The sequence below is a fragment of the Balaenoptera ricei genome, chromosome 1 (genome assembly GCF_028023285.1).
Source record: "Balaenoptera ricei isolate mBalRic1 chromosome 1, mBalRic1.hap2, whole genome shotgun sequence".
In the NCBI taxonomy this organism is placed as follows: Eukaryota; Metazoa; Chordata; class Mammalia; order Artiodactyla; family Balaenopteridae; genus Balaenoptera; species Balaenoptera ricei.
The window spans coordinates 174,895,129-174,913,829 of record NC_082639.1 but is presented as its reverse complement, the minus strand read 5'-3'; the positions used below and the strand labels follow the sequence as shown (position 1 = coordinate 174,913,829).

Genomic DNA, 18,701 nt, shown 5'->3' with positions numbered 1-18,701 from the left:
TTTCCACAAGTGGCTAATGGATGGAAATATTTCTTCTGTGAATTTTATTAAATTAGGTATTCTTATTTAGCTACAGAGAATAGCTTTTCCTTATTCAAATATGTGAATAGAGGTTCTAATCAGAAAGATTCTTAAATAGCTTAAGATTTTTGCTATCTTACAATGAAAACCCATCTCACAATTTGCATGTTTTATGTTTCTTGTATAACATGCTTTTAAAAGTCAGTAGAACAGCAGATGTATTTCTCTCAAATTGTCCTTTTGAAGATAATTTTGTGGTGATAATTTTTTTTTTAAGACGTACTTTTTCCTGGTTAGTTTTAATGATCAAAATCAGTACATAATAGATGCTCAGGAGATAACTGTTTAGTGAATGTAAACATAAAAATTTGTTTGTGTATAAGTAGAGAGCTTACTATTTAACTATCAGGATAAATAAGTAGCTGAGAATCAGACTTTGAAGAAAAGTTTTCATACATAATTTGTCAAGAAAAATGATTTTTATGTCAAACTAAGTTACTCTTTTTAAGCTGTGGGTCATCTTCAAAAAGACCATCATCATTGTGTTCATTATTATAATAGCTAATTTGTCTTCTTAGGACAGTGGTTGTTCATGGATTTACCCTTGGAGAAAAGGGAGAAAAGATGTCCAAGTCTCTCGGGAATGTCATTGATCCTGATGTTGTCATCAATGGAGGACAAGTAGGTGGTTCCCTAAAAATTCATTTTATTTTTGTTTTAAGGCTAAGTTGGCAGCCAGAAAACCCTTAATATAGTTACTTCAGTGTAAAAAAAAAAAAAAACAAAAACCTCACAAAACTATCTTTTATACTAATAGCAAATGCTTTACCATGTTTTAAATCTAGACTCTTAAATGATACGTGATTTTTTTTCTTTTTTGGAAAAGGGCAGGGTTGGGACTGTGGCCCTTTTGACTCATTTCAGGTCTGAATCTCCAGTTAGGTCCTGAGCCATGCTATCCCTCTTTTAATTGTCTGAACTTTAAAACTTTATAAACTATAGTTTTACAGTTAAACAGAAACAGTATAGGAAAAAAATTAGATCGCATCTTCTAAATGCATGTTTTAGGGAATTCCCTGGAGGCCCCGTGGTTAGGACTTGACGCTTTCCCCATGGGGGCCCAGGTTCGATCCCTGGTTGGGGAACTGAGATCCCCCAAGCCGCGCAGCCATAAATAAATGAATGAATGAATGATTGAATGTTTTACTATTATATTCTTGGAAATGATACACTTTAAAGCAGGTCATTAATGAACATCAATCTGGGGTTGCTGATACCTTGGTTTATTTTGGAGTTGCTTTCAGAAAAGAAATCCCTTCTCTGTTATTTTACTCCCTTGGCTTTTTACTGCCTTTCTAGTGTCCAGTCATCAATTCTCTTTGTTGGAGTAGCTTGGGAATATTGAGAGGGAAAAGCAAGCAATCCTTCCCCTCCCCCAGCCGGCTCCCCCATCACAGACGCATCCGGGGCAGTACTCTGTCCACCTGCTGTCGTGGCTGTTTACGGACATGACAGGAAGCCACTGAACGAGACTGCAGGCCGAACTCTCCCTTCTTGCAGTTTTGTTGTTGTTTTAGATTCAGCCTGATCTCTGAGATCGTTAGCGCTTGTTTCATTACAGTACAGGTATATTTGTGCTTGCATTTTGCTCAAACGTTTCTGAATAGGAGTCTTACCTAAAGCCTCTGTTCACCAAATTGTAATCGAAAGTCATTTATATGTTTATATGTTTTTTTCCCTCAATGAAAAGGATCAAAGCAAAGAGCCTCCCTATGGTGCTGATGTCCTTCGCTGGTGGGTCGCTGAGTCCAACGTCTTCACTGAAGTGATAATTAGTCCATCTGTACTGAATGCTGCCAGAGATGACATTAGCAAGGTCAGAGTCACTACTCTTTCTATTATGTACTATTCCCGAATGAAAAGTTCACTGAGTCGTTGTTAAAAAAAAAATGAGGCACATTTTTGTTGGCACTTCACAGCTGAGTGAAAATGAGTTCTCCACATGTTATGAGCTTTTAAAAATATCCTGTGCTAATTTATTTGTTTAAAAATATAAGTAGTAATGCTGATAATTTTATACACTTTTTATATTTTATTTTAATATAATATGAAATTATACTAATTTTGTATACTTTTTATGTGCTCAATGACTGTGCACATTTATTCCATTTATTTTTACCTACACAACATTCTTACTGACACAGATGAACAAACTTGGGCCACTGAAAGGTGATTTGCCCTTAGATTTTAAAGAAATATAATGAAAATTCAGTTTTTATGTATAAAGTACAGTGGTTGTTTCTGCAACTGAGCTTTTGAAATGAGAGTTTGTTTTCTGCATTTGTAGTCTTATTATAGGAATGATATAAAGTATCCCATTAAGAAGGTAACATGAGTTGGATAAAAATTATAGAGAAAGAAAATAATTTTTCAGTAATAATTGAAGGACTCATATATTTTTTGACTGTATATTTTTTTCCTCAATATTTATAGCTTAGGAATACACTCCGCTTTCTTTTGGGAAATGTGGCTGGTTTCAACCCAGAAACAGATTCTATCCCTGTTAACAATATGTATGTCATAGACCAGTATATGCTACACTTACTGCAGGATTTAGCAAACAAGGTAAGTGTGCATTCATAAGCTTTTGGAAATAGCACAGTTGTATGTTGAAATTTGGGTTGTACACGAGTGGAACAAACCTTGTTAGAAATAGTATCTAAAAGCACTAAAAAAAGTTATACTTGATAAATTCCACATGGTCCTAGGTTGATTAGGTATGAAGTCTTATGATTTCTCTCCTGGTCTCTCAAAAGACTAGAGGAGTACCTGGTGGCAGCAGTAGGCCCAGGCCTCCCCTCAGACCACATTTTTCTCTTGAAATCAGTTCCATGTATTTCTTTAATAGGAAGGAATAAAATAGAGTTGTACTTTATTTAACTGTAGAAGTATAGAAATATACATCTCAAAAGTATAGAAATAACTGAAATGATGATTCCTATGTCTTATAAGATATCCTCTCATATATAAACACAAATATTTTGTGTTTTCTCAAAAATTGGAATTGCTTCCACATACCCGTAACAGTCGTACATGCAGATTTTTGCCCAGTTTTACTTTTCAGGCATAAATGAAGGAACATTGGTAACTTAAACTCTTTGCTGTTTTAAAATAGTGTGGCTTCATCATTTAAAACGTGATCTTTTCATTTGATGTGTGTTCTTTTGTAGTTTTCAGGGTAGACTACTCAGTGTTTTCTGAGGATAGTGACTTTCATATCCAGAAATTACATTTTAAAGATCCTTAGGTGCTCTTGAGTTTTGCCTGTTTTGTATTTGTCTGCCTTTGAAACATATTTTGAAAAGGAACATCCTTTCTCATGATGACTTGCATTTTTATTTGCTTATCCCAGCTTCCAAATTTATTTTGGCTTTGTTCCCTAGATTACCGATTCATATAAGCAATATGACTTTGGAAAAGTTGTTCGGCTATTACGAGCATTTTATACCAGAGAACTCTCCAACTTTTATTTCAGCGTAATCAAAGATAGGTAGGTATGACTGAATATTGAAATACTCAACAAACACTGCTTGAACGTCTACTCTGCTTGGCAAATGTTGGAAAGCAGAGGCAAGCAAGAGGGGCTGCCCTGTACCATTATTAAGAAGTTGGGTTCTTGAGTCAAGTCTGATTAGGAAGTTTCATCCTGTCACTTACTAGCTTTATGAGCTGAGGCAACTTATCCTATGATCTCAGTTTTTTAATCTGTAAAATGGTGATGATAATACCTGTCTCAGAATGTGGAAATGAAAAGATACAATATAAGTAATGTGCTGAATGCTGTGTTTGACAGAGTCAGTGCTCAGTAAGTACTAGCTGTGAATGTGAGGTAGTGAACACGGTGCTTGTTCTCAGGAGTTTGCTGATCTTGAGGGGGGTAATTTCTCAGAGAGAAGTATTCAGGCAGTTATTAATATAATGACATTGTATAACATCAGCGATGCCCTTTTAGAGACAGGCTTGGTGCTGTCTTCATGTTTTGCTCCAGAATGCAGGCGACACGGTGTGACTTTTTTTTTTTTTTTGGGGGTGTGTTGGGTCTTCGTTTCTGTGCGAGGGCTTTCTCTAGTTGCGGTGAGCGGGGGCCACTCTTCATCGCGGTGCGCGGGCCTCTCACTATCGCGGCCTCTCGTTGCGGAGCACAGGCTCAGTAGTTGTGGCTCACGGGCCTAGTTGCTCCGCGGCATGTGGGATCTTCCCAGACCAGGGCTCGAACCCGTGTCCCCGGCATTGGCAGGCGGATTCTCAACCACTGCGCCACCAGGGATGCCCTATGGTGTGACTCTTGTGTGTGACAGTAACTGAGCCAGTGTGAGGTGTCAGCCCCAATCTGTCAGCACCTCAGGGACCGTCCCCTGGGACTGTAACTCCCAGCCATTCCCTTGACACACCGATAGGGTCACAGGCGTGGGGAGTCACATTTTAAATACCATCAACTCACTTATTAATTTTCCTTTAACACAGTTGTCTAGATTCTAGCTATTATCAATCAGAAAAACAGAACTGGACATAGCATAGGTATGAGAGTTTTTGAGGAGGTGGGCACACTTGGAAGGCATAGAAGATGTTATCAAAAAAGTTGTATGATGGAATATTTTATCCTTTAATTAGAAGACGTTGGAGCCATAGGCTTAGGCACTGTCAGAATGAACCCAGCCTGAGGCAGATCCCATCTTGGCAGTCATCGTGTACAAAGTGTTGCCAACCGCTCAATAAGTTTTTCTTGAACAGGCTTTATTGTGAAAATGCAGATGATCCCAAACGACGCTCTTGTCAGACTGCATTAGCCGAAATTTTGGATGTAATGGTTCGTTCTTTTGCTCCCATTCTTCCTCACTTGGCTGAAGAGGTATTCCAGTACATACCTTACCTCAAAGGTAAGAAATACTTGATTTGTTCTCTGAATGAGAAAGACCCTGGCTGAGGGTGCAGCTTCTCATTTTATCTACTTCCCATAAGAGGCACTTATTCAGCTACAGTGACTGTTTTGTGGCATGGTGCATCTCGATCATTTAGTAGTTTCTGCACCTGTGTGTGGAGAAGGATGAATTTCAGCGTGGATTTCATGCCACCTTAAAATGCTTTCTGAAATGTATTAGCAGCTTGATTATACTGAGAAATCACTTTTCTTAAATACCTTTATAAATGTCAGAAATATATTTTAGGCTTTTACTAAAACAAAGTATAGTGCCTGTTAGTGAATATTTTTATAATAGTTTTTTCTGTCTGGTTGTATTCAGCTTACAGAAAATTAGGAACTGTAGAATTTTAGAAAGAGGACAAAAGTCACTCATGATCTTACTTATAACCCAGAGACAACTACTGTAATATTGGGGTATTTCTTTCTATTTTATTTTCTTCTAGGCATCCTTTGAGATCTCACTGTATGTCTTTATCCTTTGTTTACATTTCCACATGTTGATGTAAATGTTTGGTAAGCATTTAGGATGGCTCCGTGCTAACTGTCATAGATAACAATTCTTATTTTCCATACATAGTAAATAATGGTTTGAGCTTTATATACACTTTAAAATACATGTAAATTGGTTAACTTTTTTTTTTTTTTTTTAAGACCCCAAGAGTGTTTTTCGTACTGGCTGGATTAGAACCAGTTCTGTCTGGAAGAAGCCGGGGCTGGAGGAAGCAGTGGAGAGCGCGTGTGCGATGAGAGACTCGTTTCTCGGAAGCATCCCTGGCAGAAATGCCGCTGAGTACGAGGTCATCGTTGTGATCGAGCCGGGACTGCTTTTTGAGATAATAGAAGTAAGCAGCAATTTGTTCCTTTTGAAATGGTGTTCATACCATACAGCTTCACGTGAAATTTAGTTTTAAAAAATCTCAGTGTAAATAATATATTTTTAAAAATTTATAAATTAGGATTTCTGTCTTCTAATCCTAGTATTAATCACTGGTTCTTTGTTTCCGACTTCTCTGTGCTTCCTTTTTCTTCTCTTATGAAACATGTACTGTTGCTACTTATTTTTTATAGGTTGGGATGGGAAGGTGTAATAAAGTTCTATTTGAAATGTAAGCCCTCAGGGCTAATTAGACAATGTGGCAGTCGTATCAGAATACACAAAAATCGGGAGCTTTCAGAATTTTGTCCATCTGGACCAGATTCAGAACAAATCCAAAAAAATATTTTTTATCTTTTTCTCATGAGATCTGAAGAAAATTCATTTGCTCCAGCAAATTATCATGTGATCTCAAAGCATTCATCCTATTTTTTAATTTTCAAAAGGGCCATCAGAAGTTTCTTCTTGGGATTCTTAGGGGTTGATTGGGCAGCCTGACTTACAGCTTAACATAGACTCAAGATTTTTCTCTAGCTTTAACGTTTGAGAAGAAAATTGGTAGTGAATATGTTTTTTAAAAAAGTTTTACTGGTATCGTAATTTACTAAAAAATGACCATCTCATTTGGTTGGAACTTCAATTTAAATTTTTAATAATATAACTAAATTGATTGAGATTTGAGGCTTGAAATAGCTAGTAGGTATAAGATTGTTGATCAGATAACAGAATTTTGATAAGATGTTCACATTTTAAAATTTACAAGTTGGGAAGCTGATGACTCCATTTTATGAGCCAGGAAACTGAGCCCCATTGAAGCTGCGACCTGGCTGGGGCCACACAGCCTAGTACTTGGGCTTTTCCCCTACATGTCCTGTTTCCTTTGACTTCATTAGTTCTGAGTAATAAGCTGAAAACAACACAGCTTGTTTGGATCATTTATATTGGAAAAAAAATACTTTGGGATTTTCAAAAATGTGAATGTATTTTCCTTAGGAATTACACTAACTAGCTGTCTAATGGAGTCCTGGATCTATCAATTACTAACTGTATGAATTTGTTAAAACCAAATTAATCTCTGAATCTCCTCTTTTCTCATGAGCTGATTTTTTTTTCCTTAAGGAATTTCGTATTACTTAGCTCACACACTCGTTTTGAAGATGGAAATTACAACAGAAAATGTAAGAGTGCTTATCAGATATCCAGATTGTGTGCTTCAGAAGAGCTCTGTGCATTATTCAGATTGCCACCATTGGTCTACACTGCTAAAAGCAGATCCTTGTTTAGATAGTATCTTAACCCCTCTCCTACTGTAGGAAGCATGATACAGGGAAGAAGTATGGGCTCTGAGGTGGACAGACCTGGGCTGGAACTGCAGCTGCACCATTTTACTGGTCGGGAACGCCTGGCAAGTTAACCTCTCTGAGCAAGCTTCCTCACTTGTAAAATGGGGATAAAAAACACCGTAGCTGTTTTGTGATCATTACAAATACTGCATGGACATTTAGCATCTAGCAAAGTGACGTGCCTGGCTTACAGTGTATTCTCAGTCAATACTATTGATTAGAAGTTTTTAGTTATAACCTTTTATACTAGTAAGAATTGATTTAGTTAATAGTATTAGCTCAGGAGGTAATGGTCCCAAAGGGTTCCTCACCAAACACAAGAACTTGCAGCATCTCTTTTTATAACCTGTTTATGGTTAACAGCTTAATTTAGATAGATAGTAACTTGCAAATGCTCGTGCCCAGATGCTACAGGCTGAGGAGACTTCCAGCACCTCTCAGCTGAATGAATTAATGATGGCGTCCCAGACAACTCTGCTCTCTCAGGAACCACGAGCAGTAGCTGCAGATGTAACTGAGCTTAAAGGGACATTTCTAATCAACCTAGAAGGTAAGAAGGAGGTGACAGTAACACTGCTGTCTGGGGAACTGAATGATAATTATAGGTCATCTTCAGCTTTGCACTGGACTACTTGTATTCTAAAGGCACATATACACTTGGACTACGGTTTTCTATGGAAGCAGTGTCAACAGTGGCCAGGTTTCTAAACTAGCTCTCAAAGTGCCGCACCTGCCGATCTTGAGAACACAGGGGTAGGGGGAGGAGAGGGAATAAGTCACTGTCACTGCATGTGAAGTCAGTCTGCCGTACTTCGGTTGGCTTTTGTGCCCCTGTCCTTTGATACTTAGTCCTGCCCAGCCCTGCTACCCTTCTCCACTGTTGAGTCTAAAATTTCTTACTGTGCTCACCTCAAATTAAAGTATTATGTAGCCACTGTTAATGAAGAATCAAGGAAGAAGTTTTATTGAACTCATTCCCACATTGATATCTCATAAGCATTTTGTAGTTAGTTATTTGTTTGATAGGGGATTTTGTCAACTTAATTCATTCTCGTTGATGGAAAGGAGGCCGAGTAATGTTAACAGAGAAAAACATGCAGATATTTTGGGAAAAGTGATGCTGTCTGTGTTTTTCATAATAGCTTTTAGGTGCCAGCAGCAGGTGGGAGGCATCAGCTGAAATCTGAGGCCTGGCAGCATTGACCATGTAGTAGATTCTTGCTTAATGTGCTTGGCAAAATGTTGATCTACATTCTCTATGCGATGACTAGAAAATAATTTACTTCCTTTACTGTACATTACCAGTCTGAGGTCTATTCATTGTGTAGAAGTTTTTGTTTCCTTTTGTCCAAACCAAGAAGTTTAATGTGGGGACACTGCCACTGTCAGTCTAATTTGGCTCTTTTTAAAATTCTTAATCCAGTATGTAGCTGGAGAGGCAGTGTAATTTATCACAACTGTACCCAGATGAAGAGCTAGAAGGCCTGCTCTGCCTGAGTAGATGCAGAACTCAGTGACCTGTGGAAAAATCAGCCTCTCAGGGTCTCAGATTCCTCGTCTCTCCCCAGTCAGTCCAGGTTGTATGAGCCCCACGGTCTTGGCTGTTTATGTACAAATGTGCAAATGAAGCAGTATTTTCCAAGGCAGGAAGGAGGAAGCTTTGAAAAAGCACCTGCCAACCAATTAAAAAATAGAGAGTTGTACAAGTTCAGCGGCCTATCAGAAATACTCCTCACGTGTTTTTCTTTCATAGGTGGTGATATTCGTGAAGAGTCTTCATATAAAGTAATTGTCATGCCAACTACCAAGGAAAAATGCCCTCGCTGTTGGAAGTACACTGCTGAGTCATCAGACACACTCTGTCCGCGATGCGCAGAAGTTGTGAGAGGGAAGTAATACCTCACTGTGTGTTGAGGGCTTTCTGAGCAAGAACTTCCTGACGGGACTGCATGGGGGTTTAGGTGGATTGTTCACAGCACTGGAAAGAAATCCAAGATTTAGGTAATGAGTGGAAGAGTAAATGGTAGAGGATGAGAGTCAGAGTTACAGCTACAAGTTTTTTCTGCAACTAAATAAAAAATAATGTGTATATATACACATGGAAAAATATACCTATGCAGATGGATCCATAATGGACTTCCTCAGAACATAGACACTGAAAATGCTTGCCTACAAATGTGGCTCAGCAGAAAATGTTTTATATTTTATCAATCTTCTGGACTCAGTATTTAAGTTCTATAATGTCTAAAAATAAAGGCACCTGGGAAATTACTGACTGATGGTGGTGCAAAAGTTGTGAATATCCAATAAAAACCTGTGGTTTTGAAGGGGAATGGCAGAGGGGTGTCTCGCTTAAGAGATGACAAGAGTAATTTCACTCCGCCTTAACAGCACGCACCGGCCTTTTCAGAACAGCTAGTTTTTGGGTTGCCTCAGAAGGGAAGACATCACCAAGTTTGTTATTCTCCTGTAAGAGCGGAAAGTATCTTAATACTTACATTTATAGATGTTAAGGAAACAACATGAAAGCTGAAAATTTATTTCACTAATACACATAAAAGTTCATTACAATGAACAGACACAGAAAATAGCAGTATATACAGAATTTGACTACTTACAATACATTACAGTAGATAATAGGGCATTTTATAAACAATTCAGTACTGGATTAAAATCTTTCCAAGGATGGTTAATTCTGTTTAGCAGAAATATAGCAAGTCCATTCCTGTCAGGGTGAGAGAGGGCCTGCACTGTTGCTATTGAGTACTTTAAAACTATTTGTCTCTTATAAGTGAAATGAACCACAGCAACTGCTAAGTGAACTTATTATTCCATGCATGCTTAGTGTTATTAAATCTGAGTTTTCTGTGGTTTTAAATTGTAATCAATTTTTTTTTAAAGAAAGCAATTTAAATTGAACAGTGTTTACTTTGACCTTAGTTTAATTTTTATAACAAAGGTGAAACACTTTTCTCCATACCTCATTTTTCTTTTTGCAAAAGCATGAACCATTTAGAAGCTTGGTGTGCTATATTCCTCTTCATCTGCATTTATCCTGTCTCTTCTAGTTCTACATCTAAATACAACCTGTAATGTAGAATTTATGATTATTTGAACGCTTTTGTTTTCCTTTGCATTATACAACAGAATTTAACAAGGTACAAAATGCCTATTTAATGTTCATGAGGAAAGGTGTATTGGGGGGTGGTGGTGGAAGTAGATCTAAGAAAACACTACTCACTGGTTATCGGTTTCCCACCAATAACTGCAGTATGTGCAACATAACCTGTTTCAGAAACCGTCCATTCTGTATAGTTATTTGTGGCTCTTCGTGGTTACACAATGCATACACAGGTATTTATTTTCCTTTCCTCTATCAGATTTATTTTAAAAGCCCTTAATGAAGTAGTAAAATATTTAACTGCTTTTTTTAACCATACAACTGAGAATTCAATTTTTAAATTCTTTGAATGGCAAAGTTTAGGATTACAAATCTAACTAGACTCAATGACTTGTTACGGTTCTCGGAGCCACATTTCAGCTGATTAACATGCTCAGCAATCCCCAAATTTGATTACATGTCCTACTAGAATAAGTTCAGCCAGTTTTATTATCTAAAATGCTTATTAGATACCCTGTCCCCCAAAAGTGATAATGGAATCAAAGTGACTGATTTAATCTTTAAAAATGCCTGTAATTCCAAGTTTCTTTGACCAGCCTCCAAGATTCATAACTACTTTCAGAGTATTTAGAAAAGTCACAGAAAGAACTAATCTTTCAGAATACACACAAGTGACTATATAAAGCTAGACACGTTTACGAGAAATCATATAAATGTGTCTGGATGGGGCAGCAGAGATCCCAGCGGAGGCTGAGAGGCTAGACCAGCCCGAGGTCGTTTTCAGTGTTTCTATCGCAGCGTGTGCCTCAATCAGACATACAAGGCCCTCACCCCACATCCTCAAGACATCTGAAAAATTAATCTTTCAAGATTTTATCGACAAATCAAACAGTAATTATTAAGTTTTAGACAGTTCTTATTTGGATGTGATCTCTTAGTTAAAAAGAATTTACATTGGGATATCCTCAAACATCAGATTTTTTCTTTATGTTCCTGATACAACGCCTCAAATCTGTACTATTGCGAGAGTTGGCTTCTTCCTAAGGAAGTGAAGAAACAAACTTCTGTCTCACAGCGAGTTGCTGTGAATAACAGCTGTGACCCAGGACATGTCAGTACTCGCACTGTATGGCTACATTCCAGAGATTTACCATAATAAGTACTTGGTGTGACTGTACAGCTCAAAGCACTTCTTACAGAGTTTTGGTTAATTTGGTTTTAATCACCAAATGATTATTCAGCACTCGGACTGCTCTAGGCACTACAGGGTACAAAATCAGTTGTATTCATCCTCTCAAGCCAGGTGGGGGGAGGTAGGTTCGCTGAAGCTGTAGTATCATCACTAAGCATTTTCTGTATTGTTCCTAAGAACAGGTAACATTACCAAATCCCGGAAGCAGACATCGCAAAACACTCGTAGGAAAAATAAAGTTGGACCTTAGATCTTTAGCATCTTTGCCCCTTTTTTTTAAACGTAAGTTTTACAAGATAATACATTTTTACAATTACCTGATGTGGATACAGCTTTGAATCTTGGCAAAAAGCAAATCTTAACTTGCATTTTAATTAATTTTGCTGTGTTGCTTGCATCTTAGATTCTGTTTTGGCAAGTACAGCAGGTTAAGGGTTCTATTTAGTGTCCATTCTGATGAATATATGATCTTGAACCCATTATTCCTCCACAGGCAGGGTCATCATCCTCTGATGGCAACAGCATAACCTCTGGGAAAGAAACCTGTCAGCATCCAGATCTCCAGGGGGCAGTGCCCAGTACGGGACCAAGCGTGATAACAAAAGCATTTTCCCGACATTTGTTAAAAGGAAGTGGTGTATTCCTCTCATTTAACTGATGGGGACTATACATGAACACGTTTAAATTTAATTACAATAACGTTTTGAGTACGAAATATAGAATGTTATAATAAGAACATAATCTGTAAATTATAACCAATTTTAAATAGCAAAGTTTAACAATAAAGCTACTTAAGTGCTTGAATTAAAAATAAACAGTAAAACATCTGCAAGAGGAATTAATAGTATAATTGATACTTGCTCATATTTTATCATCAGTATTAACCAAAGGAGGGGAATTTAGCCAAGACCGCACTTTTTAAAAGTAATAATGTATTTTTATTTATTTTACAAAAGGAAAAAAACCATATTCCCTCCATAAAATTCCAGATCTTAACTGTGTAAAATAACCATGCACTAAATCATATTATAGTCACACAATTTTAGACTGTTTACAGTAGATAAGTGTCATAAAGGAGGAATAGCTATGGCTTCCACAGCTTCCGTGAGGTGTAAGGCTAAACTGTACTGCCCGTGGTTTTCTGGTAAAAGCTCAATTACTTTATTTACTAGCTTAGCTGTTGTTGCAATTGGCACTTCTGTGTTTTGAAGATCCTGGGGGTTCTGCAAATGGGACACAAAAATAACCTGTCAGTTACATACAACTGAATCATCTTACTTGAACTTAAGAGTTAGCCAGAGAGTAATTTCCCAGTAAAAATGCTTTTTCTTCAGAACTAAGCAGATTAAACTTAAAGTTTTCCTCTATGAAAAATGCATGTAAGAAAACACCGGGGGCCTGCCGCCTCCTCCCGCTGCCGGCACCTACCATGGCCTTCAGCCAGGTGCACAGCGTCGGGGGCAGCCTGGCGAGCAGCTCCAGCCCCTCGCTCGTCCGCGTGCGCAGCACCGCGTGCGCCAGCCGCTGCCCTATCAGCACCAGCAGCTGGGAGGCCAGGACCTCTTTGTCCTGAACCTGGAGGATGGCCTGTGGAGACGAACGTGAACAGACACATGCAAAAGCTAACAGCTGTACTTGCTTTAGGAAAGGCACCACCCGTGCCTAGTTCGGTGCCCAGGAGAGGCTACTTCATTTTTGAGGTATGGCCATTTATACAACCAAAATAAAGCCCAATTCAAACAGCATTTAAAACCCAAAGTTCTGCTCGTCACCTGACTTTCCTTCTCTTATCTCCTAATTTTTCAGTTCACCATGACTACAGGAGTCATTTATTTGCAAGCTTTAGGCAAAAGAAGGGATCATATTAAATCATGTCGTGACTGCTTAAACCCTCTGATGGCTTCTGAACACACTTCAAATAACCACGGGCTATGAGACCTCCTGTGACCTGGTCCCTGACCTCAGACCTCGGCAGGCAAGCTCGTCCCCACCTCAGGGCCTCTGTACTCCGTGTTCTTTCTGCCTCTAGCAATGTTCCCCCGGTTTTCTGAGAGGCTGGGCTGCTGCTTATCCTTGGGGGCTCGGCTCTCATGTCACCTCTGACCACCCTGTTACACTTCTGTCTGTTCACATGCTCTTGTGAATTTTCTTCACAGCATTTACCACGCAGGACAGAACTGAGCGTGCTTCTCTGCTCCTACAAGTAGACTGTGGAGTCTGCGCAAGGCACCCTGTCTGTTTTGTTTATGGCTCGGTCCCTCTGCGTAAAACAGGCCCGGCATACGGCAGGAGTTACACTAAACACTGACCAGAAACAGGAATCTGATTAGTCTTTTATTTTAATTCTGTTCAAGTTTTGTGCCTAGAAGTTCTAACAAAAGAAGGAAAAGCAAAAAGCTTTATTGGCGACTTTACTGATGCTTTACTCCAGCTATCAATTTTAAAACTTGAGCCCAAATGACATTCACCAGGTGATTATTACCTCTTCTCCTAAGTGGTCAGCTCCATAGCTGTAGAGTTCCCCCACATAATGCCTCCTAACAACATCTTCACTAACTTGAAGGTGATGGGCCAGATCCAGGGCCAGCACTGGCCAATCTTGGTCTTTCCCAAAAAGAGTGGTCAGTGCCTCTTCTGAGGAGTCTTTGTCCTTCGTGACTGCATGTCGGGCCTGGACAGCTGCACTGACGACTTTCAGTAAGAACTGGAAGATGGGGAGAGAAGGATAGCAACATCTTGTTAGTATGTTTCATTTAAAAATACGCAAATCCAAGTAATCGTGGACTTTCCTGTCAATCACTGTGGCTTTTCCATTAAAATAGTTACCAAAAAAAGACACATAATTTACAGGGAAATTAAGTCTCAAGAATACCTTAGAGGTGGTCATCCCAATAACTGTATAATTACCTGCTGTCGTACAGAAATAAAATTTGCATCCATTTCCCCGCTAGGTAATAACTGAATTGAAGTTAGGTCTTTGAAAAATGCGTTCTTCCCCTAAAGAGAAAGAAGAGACCGAGAAAACTGATGAGTATGAACTGTTACTAAGAAGTGAAAAAAAGATTTAAAAACGAAGTCATTTAATCAAAAATAACTCTTCGATTTTTTTTGTCTTTCAACTATAACACTTAATTCTATTCATTTAATTTTTATAACTATTATCTAGCGTGCGGTAGGCAGCCTTTAGGGTGGGCCGCAGTGGTCCCCTCCTCCTGGTACCCGTGCCTGTGTAATCCCATTCCCCTGAGGGGGTGCTGGTGACTCACTGCTAGTGGACAGAATTAGGTGGAGATGAGGCACGTCACTTGCGAGATCAGGTAACAAAAGGGCTCTGCCCTCTGCCCTAGGAGCTCGTAGTCACTCTCACTTGCTCGGAGGGCTGCTGTGCCGTGAGCTGCCCTGTGGAGTCATGCGTGTGGCAAGGAACTGAATCCCGCTGGTAGCCGTGTAAGCCTGGAAGTGGGTCCCCAATCCCCACCCTGGTGGAGCCCTGAGGTGAGACTGCAGCCCTGGCTGACACCCCAGCTGCAGACTCGCGAGAGACCTGGGGCCAGAGCTACCTAACGACTCAAAAACATGCTACTCATTTGCTGTTTTCAGCCACTAAGTTTGGGGATCATTTGTTGTGCAATAATCGATAACTAATACATAGTATATACTCTGCATCCTCTTAAAAACACTTGTTGAACTGTTTAAAAACATTTGTTTCAGAGAACAGATCTGTTTCCAGAAAGCCAAAAAGGAATATCAGAAAATAGGATTTCAGAAGTCCCCAGGAAGGAAATGTAATACAGAGCAAAGAGCTGGAAGACCCAGGCTCTAGTCCCAGGCCCAACCCTTCCAAACAGGTCACCTTGGACAAATGACCCCACCATCCTGGGCTGCTGTTTTTTCAGGTCATGCCAGATATCACCTAAGGTACTTTCTAGACCTAATCTGTGATTGCAGGTCAGCTGGTGTGACCGCCAAGTAGGGTGAAGCCACTCATCCTTTAGTGGTGAGAGATACCAGACTTCCAAGGGCAACCCACCGCATTTGGACATGACCGTTTGAAAGTTTTCCCACACACTCACCCACAGTCTGTTACTCTACAGTTTCTACCTGGAGGTCTTAAGATACAAGGGTCTATTCTACACCAGAGCCTTTGGATTGGGAGTATGTGTGCACATTTATTATTTACTACGTTCCAGACACGAAGCACTTCATGCTGAGTATGTCGTTTAACCCTCATGACAACCGTGAGGCAGGCACTAGAATCATCAGTCTCAGGCTAGGAGAACTGAAGTAACTCTAGCCAGTAAACGGCAGAGGTGGGATTCCTCGGGCTCCACGCTTCCCCGTGGCAGGAAATATGAACAACATGCCAGGTCTCCTGCTCTCTCTCACTGCTGCCCAAATGGACGGTGCCTTCGGGAGAAGGAGCTGAGCTCTCGGCAGCGCCCTGCTGCCCCTTCTTCCGGGGCGCAGCCTTCCTGGGGGAGCGCCTGTCCTGTGCTCCCGGCGCCAGGAGCCCCACGGGAAGCCTGCAGGTGTCCGTCCACGGGAGCCTTGGCTGCGCAAGAGCGGGACCATCGTTTACTGACACAAGCTGGGGTGGAGAAGCCAGTTGAGGCTGTGTTTTACGTACTGGCATGAAACTAATACAATTGAATCTGTGTTTGGGGAAGAAAGCTCTGGCAGCATGCGACTGGGTAAAGGGAAACTGGAGGCTGCTGTCCCAGCCTAGGGGAGACGATGAGGCCTGGGCTCAGGCTACAGTGATGGAGGGGGAAGGACACAAAGGATTTAAGGAAGAACAGGTAAGAATGAACTTACAGTGACTGTGGGACTTGAAGAGGGGAACTGAGCTAGCTGTCTCCAAGGCTGCTAGTTTATGCCAGGGCACAGACAGCGACATCACTCATCAACTGACCAAGCCAGCGAACTCGGGGGGAACAGCAAGTGTAGGAAAGGGTAGGTGAGGGTAGAGAGAGATTTTAGGAAGGAGGTATCTGCAGTCCACAGCACATGCCAAGAGAGGCGTTCAGTAGAAATACATGCCCCAAACTCTGGGGACAGGTCAGGCCTGGAGACACACAAGAGGGAGAAAAGGAGTGTATCCAAGAAGAATGTGCAGAATGAGAAGGGCAGATGGCTGAGAGGGCAGAACCCTGGGACACCAATATTTAAGGTAACTCAGAACAGGGAGCCTGACGAGGAAGAGGGGACAGAGACCCCCCAGGACGAAGAATCCTATACAAGACACACACAAAGGGCTGAACGACTTCTCTTCGATCAGCCAGTCCTGCTAGACCCTCAGCTCCGAGAGGCTCTGAAGTTCTCCGAGGATCACCTTGCTGTCAAAGAGGGAGAGGGGCTTGACGGCCTTCAGGGAGAACCTCATGACGGCGTACAGGAGGGCACACAGGGCGGAGTGGTGCTCCACCAGCGGGTAGTGGATGTGCCTCTGCTCCAGCGCCAGCTCCACGATGGAGACCGGCCCTTCCACGGCCAGCCAGGCGTCCTCCGCGTCCACGGCGGGCACTTGCATCTCATCCCGGCTGACGTCTGCCTGGGAGTTTTGACAAGGGAGGAATAACAGTTTGCAAACATCTTAAGGAGCTTACTACCAGCAGCAAAGTGCAAACCCGTATTTCTCCCCACCCCTCAAGTTATAATAAAAAAAAAACAAACCATAAAATCTAATTATAATAAGAAACATCACTATTTTTTAGGCTTAAGTCAAAACTTAGGAGTGGATCAATGAAAAATAATCTTTTTTATAGTTCTTAAGTCCAATGACTTTCAAAATATTTGACACTTTAGAGACAGTTCAGAATGAAAATACAGCTCTTTTACCTCCATTAAAGTCTGAAGAAGATCCCAGCAACAGCCAAGGAAAGATGTCATTGCCGTGTCGCTCATCCCCACATCCTGTTTTTAAGAAGGGACATAATTAGCTCCAGCAGCAAAACTGCTAGTTTTTAATCAGAAAAATAAACAGAACACAACGCACCTATTCGACTTTCTACACTGAATTCTTGTCTAGGTAAGAATTTAAAGTCAAGGCACTAGCACATTTTAATTCCTTTCTTTAGATTCAACTAATTTTAAAATTAGGCTTTAAAAAAGACAGTTCTACCCTCAACTTTTAAAAAATGAGTGTCTTTCTGTATTGGAAAGACGCAGTGTCATCAGTTAACCACAGACTGCGGGGCGGCACTCCCGCTCACATCTGGCTCGCTGAGGCATTTGCTAGCCAAACCATCACGGTGTGCGGTAAGATTCCTCTCATGTGTGAATCTTATAAGTTCCAAGAAAACAGCTTGGTCTGGTTCCAGAGCATCTTTTTTTTTTTTTTTTTTAATTTATTTTTATTTTTGGCTGTGTTGGGTCTTCGTTTCTGTGCGAGGGCTTTCTCTAGTTGCGGCGAGCGGGGGCCACTCTTCATCGCGGTGCGCGGGCCTCTCACTGTCGCGGCCTCTCTTGTTGCGGAGCACAGGCTCCAGACGCGCAGGCTCAGTAATTGTGGCTCAGGGGCCTAGGTGCTCCGCGGCATGTGGGATCTTCCCAGACCAGGGCTCGAACCCGTGTCCCCTGCATTGGCAGGCAGATTCTCAACCACTGCGCCACCAGGGAAGCCCCCAGAGCATCTTTTAGGGACCGAACTGAACCCTCTGAACAAAACTAGGATCCCCAAGACAGTGAGCTAAACACCAGACTGATGCTGTGGGCAACGGATCCTTCCTGAAGGGGCCTGTCCAAGGGGCCACTGTGCTCACATGCAGTCTTTTTAAAACCAAGAGCCAACAAATCCCTTACATCCCTGAGTAAGTCATCCTTAAGGAATACGGCACGTGTGTGAGTGTGTGTGTACACACATATGAACGGTAGTCATACAGTCACTCTCAAGAGCATATACACGAATTCTTCAACAGTGGAGATTTTTCAGGACTAAGGGCCTATAATGGCTGGATTCCTGTGTCCAAGTATTTATTAAGATATTTGTAATAAGAACATTTCAAAGTTTTGAGCAAATGCTAGCACTGTGAATCACTGACCTCAAATACAAGCCCCAGTATCCATGGACTGGAACACTATTTAACACTATTTGTACAACAGCTATTAGATAAAGGTAGATCAAACTCACTACTCGTATGAATCCACTTCCACTATAAACTTCTAATCTG

General features: G+C 40.8%; 2 protein-coding genes across 2 annotated transcripts in view; one reads left to right on the top strand and one right to left on the bottom strand.

Moving 5' to 3' along the window:
- The window catches only part of IARS2 (isoleucyl-tRNA synthetase 2, mitochondrial), a 78,024-nt gene extending 68,534 nt beyond the window's left edge, over nt 1–9,490 (top strand). Inside the window, exons 16-23 of the mRNA XM_059942273.1 lie at nt 600–702; nt 1,772–1,897; nt 2,515–2,646; nt 3,465–3,571; nt 4,813–4,958; nt 5,654–5,844; nt 7,625–7,769; nt 8,973–9,490. Coding sequence (XP_059798256.1) covers nt 600–702; nt 1,772–1,897; nt 2,515–2,646; nt 3,465–3,571; nt 4,813–4,958; nt 5,654–5,844; nt 7,625–7,769; nt 8,973–9,115 — 1,093 coding nt within the window. The 3' untranslated portion in view covers nt 9,116–9,490. The remainder of the gene's footprint in view (nt 1–599; nt 703–1,771; nt 1,898–2,514; nt 2,647–3,464; nt 3,572–4,812; nt 4,959–5,653; nt 5,845–7,624; nt 7,770–8,972) is intronic.
- Nucleotides 9,491–9,742: 252 nt separating this feature from the next.
- The window catches only part of RAB3GAP2 (RAB3 GTPase activating non-catalytic protein subunit 2), a 91,028-nt gene continuing 82,069 nt past the window's right edge, over nt 9,743–18,701 (bottom strand). The window contains exons 30-35 of the mRNA XM_059942260.1: nt 17,371–17,445; nt 16,865–17,083; nt 14,440–14,529; nt 14,015–14,236; nt 12,961–13,119; nt 9,743–12,755 (exon numbers count right to left, since the gene is read on the bottom strand). Coding sequence (XP_059798243.1) covers nt 12,600–12,755; nt 12,961–13,119; nt 14,015–14,236; nt 14,440–14,529; nt 16,865–17,083; nt 17,371–17,445 — 921 coding nt within the window. The 3' untranslated portion in view covers nt 9,743–12,599. The remainder of the gene's footprint in view (nt 12,756–12,960; nt 13,120–14,014; nt 14,237–14,439; nt 14,530–16,864; nt 17,084–17,370; nt 17,446–18,701) is intronic.